The sequence below is a fragment of the Trifolium pratense genome, linkage group LG7, assembly GCF_020283565.1.
Source record: "Trifolium pratense cultivar HEN17-A07 linkage group LG7, ARS_RC_1.1, whole genome shotgun sequence".
Classification (NCBI taxonomy): Eukaryota; Viridiplantae; Streptophyta; class Magnoliopsida; order Fabales; family Fabaceae; genus Trifolium; species Trifolium pratense.
The window spans coordinates 19,610,304-19,615,168 of NC_060065.1; the positions used below are offsets into that span (position 1 = coordinate 19,610,304).

General features: G+C 28.3%; 1 protein-coding gene across 1 annotated transcript; it reads left to right on the forward strand.

The window, feature by feature from the left end:
• Positions 1 to 579: 579 nt before the first annotated feature.
• LOC123896014 (zinc finger protein WIP2-like) lies at positions 580 to 4,083 on the forward strand. The gene is made up of 2 exons (XM_045946471.1): positions 580 to 1,155; positions 3,655 to 4,083. Exons 1-2 carry the CDS (start codon positions 580 to 582, stop codon positions 4,081 to 4,083), a joined length of 1,005 nt encoding a protein of 334 aa, XP_045802427.1.
• Positions 4,084 to 4,865: the final 782 nt, after the last annotated feature.

Genomic DNA, 4,865 nt, shown 5'->3' on the forward strand with positions numbered 1-4,865 from the left:
ATCCGCGCCGATAAAATATTTCCTTAATTTTAGAGTATCCAGACATATTAGTAAGTACTACTAAAATTCCGTTTCAAAATATAAAATCTTTTTCATAAAAGTACAACAATTAAGATAAATAAATTTTGTATTAAATTTATTAATAATGTACAATTTCTTTCAAAAATTATTCTTCAATTAAGAAAAAGAGTGAAATGATAATCTTTTATTTTTTTCATTTAATTAGGGGTATTTTTGTGTAAATTTAATCAATCAACCATAAACTTTAAAAAATTTCTTATAATATTGGACATGATCTCGATCCCCTCCTGTTGTCCATGGTGCCATTATCTCAACTGTCCAGCCATGTTTTTTCTCCCTCTTTAAAACTGTTTTTTTTTTTGTTTTTTGTAGTTGTCTATTCGCTATAAATTTCACTTTAAAGGTAAATAAATATAGTGTTCGGGTATTGAACCCCAACTTCTACATAATATATTTTATATCCCATCAACTGAGTTAAACTCACGATGACCTATTTAAAACTAATACCTCTATAAATCATAACGATATAGCCTTTACAACAACATCAAATTAAACACTATGACAGATCCTCAATCTATCTATTTTGATGAATGGTTCAACTTCATGCACCTTCACCCTAATCATAATCAATACTCTTCTTCTTCTACTCAACAAACCAACAACATGTTTGATATTCAATCTCATAATCAACCCTCATCATCTTCTTTAACCATAAATCCTCCTTCTCCTCCTCTTAGAGAAGCTCTTCCTCTCATTAACAAATTAAGTCTCATAAATCATCAACAACAACAACAAAATGAACCCTCAAACACAACAATAGAACAAGAAGAATACAAAAGAGTATTGGAAAGGCATGGTGATGATGATGTTGGTGATGAAAGTGTTACTCTTTCCCTACAAATAGGGCTTCCTAGAATGAATAGTAGTTCTTCTTCTAATTTTGGATTAAGGATGGTCTCAAATTGTATAGAAATGGCTGAAAACGAAGCACCTAATATGATTTATGAAAACCCTTTAGATAAATTGAACAAGGTTCAGTATTGGATTCCAACACCTTCTCAAATTTTAATTGGTCTTACACAATTAGCATGTCATGTGTGCTCTAAAACTTTCACCAGATACAACCATCTTAAGGTACTATTATTATCACATTTAGCATATTATGTTGATTCTGCGTTCAATTATTGTTTGTTTCTAAAGCAATTTTCACCATAGAAAATATGAATCTATGAATACTTGCTTCTAACTAAGCACCTGATTGAAAGGAGTTCCACCGTTAAAACAAAGATATGAATTGTCGACCAGTTAGGCAAAATCACAGTTTCAGTGTAATTTTTTTTTTTTTTTTTTTATTAAAAGTCTAAAGTGTAGCACCTTAGTCTTTGTCAAAATTGAAAAAATTCATAACCCAAAACATGCACTTATATCGTGAAATCTAAGCTTTAAATTTATTTTTTCTTTGCTTCTATTTTATCTTGTTCTCATTATTGTTCTTTCTATATCCTTTTGCATGGTGTTTTTTGATTTTTTTTCTTCTTTTTTTTTGGAAAAGGCTGATTTTTTTTTCTCTTAATTTTTATATCTGAACCTGAGTACTATTTGATCTCAACTCAGCAGTGTACTTTTATTCTAAATAAAAATAAATAAAAAATTTAAACTATTCTTTCAACAAGCCTTTGATTATTCTGCTTTTATGTCATTTAGAACACTGTTCTTTCATCTAGAATACTCTATTACTAACAATGTTTTTTTTTTCTTTCAAAATTTAGATGTTTCTTAGTAAACACATACGGTACTTAGTAAACATATTTTTTTTAACTGCTAAAAGATTTATATACTATATTACTAATAGTTATGTGTGATAAAATCACAGTTGGAAATAATTGAAGTATATATGGTTGAAAAAGCTTATTTCATAGTTGAACAAATAAACCCTTTTGTAGAAATTGTGCAAACCTGTTTATTATTTTTCGATCTAAACTTTCCAAATTACCACATAAATATGAAGAAGCCAAAAATTAATACTTGGTTTGCTTTTGTGAATCATCAGATAGTTCCAATATGAAGGAGAACACTTCTTTTTCTTTTCTTTTTTTTGAACATCCAAAACGTTATTTATAAGCTCAAACAAACATAAGGGATTTTGAATAAATTACACAATTTTAGGCTATAAAATAGCAACAAACTCCTGGAAGATTTTATACTAGAAAAAAGCAACAAACTCATGGAACAAAAACAAGGTAGAAACAATAAGGAAACAAAAACCAGCTACAACACTTAAGTTAATTTTTATTTTCTTTCCTTCTATTTTTTCTTGTTCTTGTTTTCATTTCAGCTTATTGTTTTGCAATAATAAAGATGTGTCGTGAAGCTTACTTTCTCGTCATTCATATGTTTATATATGTAACATGTGTTAAGAGTCCACATCTGTTGAGAGATGGCCTGACTAAGTGTTTATATACTAGAGGCAATCCTCACCTTACAAGCCGGTTTTGTAAGGATGAGTTAGGCCCAATATCCATTTCTAAGAACATGAATCATTATGGTTCTCCTTTCTACATCCCTTTTCTATGGTTTTTTTTTTATATTTTTTTCCTCTTAATTTCATATTTCTGCATTCTGCACTTTAAATATATAAGTTCTGTTTTCTATTAAAAACTTGAAATTATTCTTCCAACAACTCTTCTATTATTATGCTTTTATGTCACCTACCTAAACCACTGTGCTATATCAGTACTGTAAATCAATGAAAAGAAATTATCAATCCTGTTACTAACAATGTTTCTTCTTTCAAAATTCAGATGTTTATCATCAGAAAGACTGAACTGAACTTTCAACTTTTCCAAAGCACTCTCTTATTATACAGTACTAGAAAACATAATTATTTTTTTTACCTGCAAAAAGATTTATATCATATTGATATTCGTTATTGTAGAATTAATATATTTAGATAATATTACAGTTTAGATACATCATTTCTATAATAAATGTAAAAAATAAAAGTTTTCATATTTAGGACTAAAGGGATAGTAGAAAACATATCACTGATATTTATGCCTGTGATAAAATCATAGTCGGAAATAATTAAAGTATACTTAAGAAACTTGTTTCATAGTTGAATAACTAAACCCTTTTGTAGAAATTGTGCAAAAACCTATTTTTTATTTTTCACTCTAAACTTTTCAAATAACCACGTTAATATGAATATGAAGTTGAAGCCAAAAATTAATATTTGATTTGCTTTTGTAAAGTTTCTGCTAATCATCATTTGATAGTTTCCATAATAGTTACTTTGGCGGGACTCGGGAGATAAAGATTGATTGGTGGTTAGAGTGGATGGGTTCAATTTTACCCAACAAAACATAATTTTCAGGCACTAATTATATGCATCTTATGTGTATGTTCAGTAAAATTCAAATATACACTTAACTCAGTTGGTAGACATTATGAAAACTTGGTCACATAAATTAGGGACAAAAAAAAAAATCCATCACTAATTTCATTGTTTAATTTTGCTAGGAAAAAAAATTAAAGAGAGGTTTTATTTTTCAATCACTGATGTTTTTTCATTAATTTTTTTTTAGTAGCTAATTAAAGGGTGTTAATTTCTTTAATTTATTTATGGATTTTCAGATGCATATGTGGGGACATGGACCTCAATACAGAATAGTAGCAGATTCTCTAAAAGGAACACAACCAACAGCAATGTTAAGGCTTCCATGTTTTTGTTGTGTACAAGGTTGCAAATACAACATTGATCACCTTAGAGCAAAGCATTTTAAAGATTTTAGATCTCTTCAAACACATTATAAGAGAATGCATTGTATTAAACTTTATCTGTGTAGAAAATGTGGCAAATCATTTTCAGTGAAAGGTGATTGGAAATCACATGAGAAGGATTGTGGCAAAATATGGTCTTGTTTATGTGGTTTAGATTTTAAAAATAAAAAGTCTATTAAAGATCATCTTAAAGCCTTTGGTTATGGTCATGGTGCTTTTGGCTTTGATTGCTTGCATGAAGAAGATGCAGCTGGTTCCACGAAGTTAAATGTGAAAAGTTGAGATGATGAATTCCAGGAAGTTCTGATAGAGCCTGAAATAATAATTTAAGAAAATATAATAATGTTATATATAATTATGTTGTGTTTTTGGTTCTGTTTCTTGTTTATACTTTATGATGTAGTACCGATCAATTTCTATATATTGTGTACTACTCTCTCTGGTCCTTAACTATTAGAAGTTTGTTTTTTTAGATTCATAAAATGTTTGATGTATTTGGTCTATAATATATACCAAATACATCTAATATGAATCTAAAAAGTAAACATTTTCTTAAAATAAGGACCAGAGGGAGTATTTTGATTTTTTATTAGGAATTTTAGTTCCTTCTGAAAAAAGTTTAATGTACTCTTTTATTTTCTTGCATTAGCCTCTGATTTCTAGGGGAAGGGGTAATCCAGAGTTCGGTCGGTCAGACAAAATCTTAGTTCCACCGTAATTTTGTTAAATGTCTAAAGTGTAGCACCGTATGATCCAAACATGCACTAAGATCATGAAAACAAAGCTTTTAATTATTTTTTCCTTTGTTTCTATTTTATCTTGATCTCTTTGATCTCAAACTCAACAGTGCATTTTAAATAGGCAAAATTACATTAGAGGTTCTTTATTTTATTTATTTGTAACAGTTTAGTCTTTATCTTTCTTTTTTGGTAACATATAGGTCATTTATCTCTTATAATTCGCACATATAAGTCATTTCTCTATTTTTTTATTAAGAAAACTAATTTAAAGACTCGTGCATATATATAATGCGTTGTATTATTAATATTACTTTACATGATAAT

What these genes read in the sequence shown, in the direction of transcription:
- LOC123896014 (XM_045946471.1), top strand. Translation starts at nt 580, where the DNA reads ATGACAGATCCTCAATCTATCTATTTTGATGAATGGTTCAACTTCATG. An exon ending in CCAGATACAACCATCTTAAG is followed by an intron (nt 1,156 to 3,654) that starts GTACTATTATTA and finishes ATGGATTTTCAG; the next exon opens with ATGCATATGTGGGGACATGG.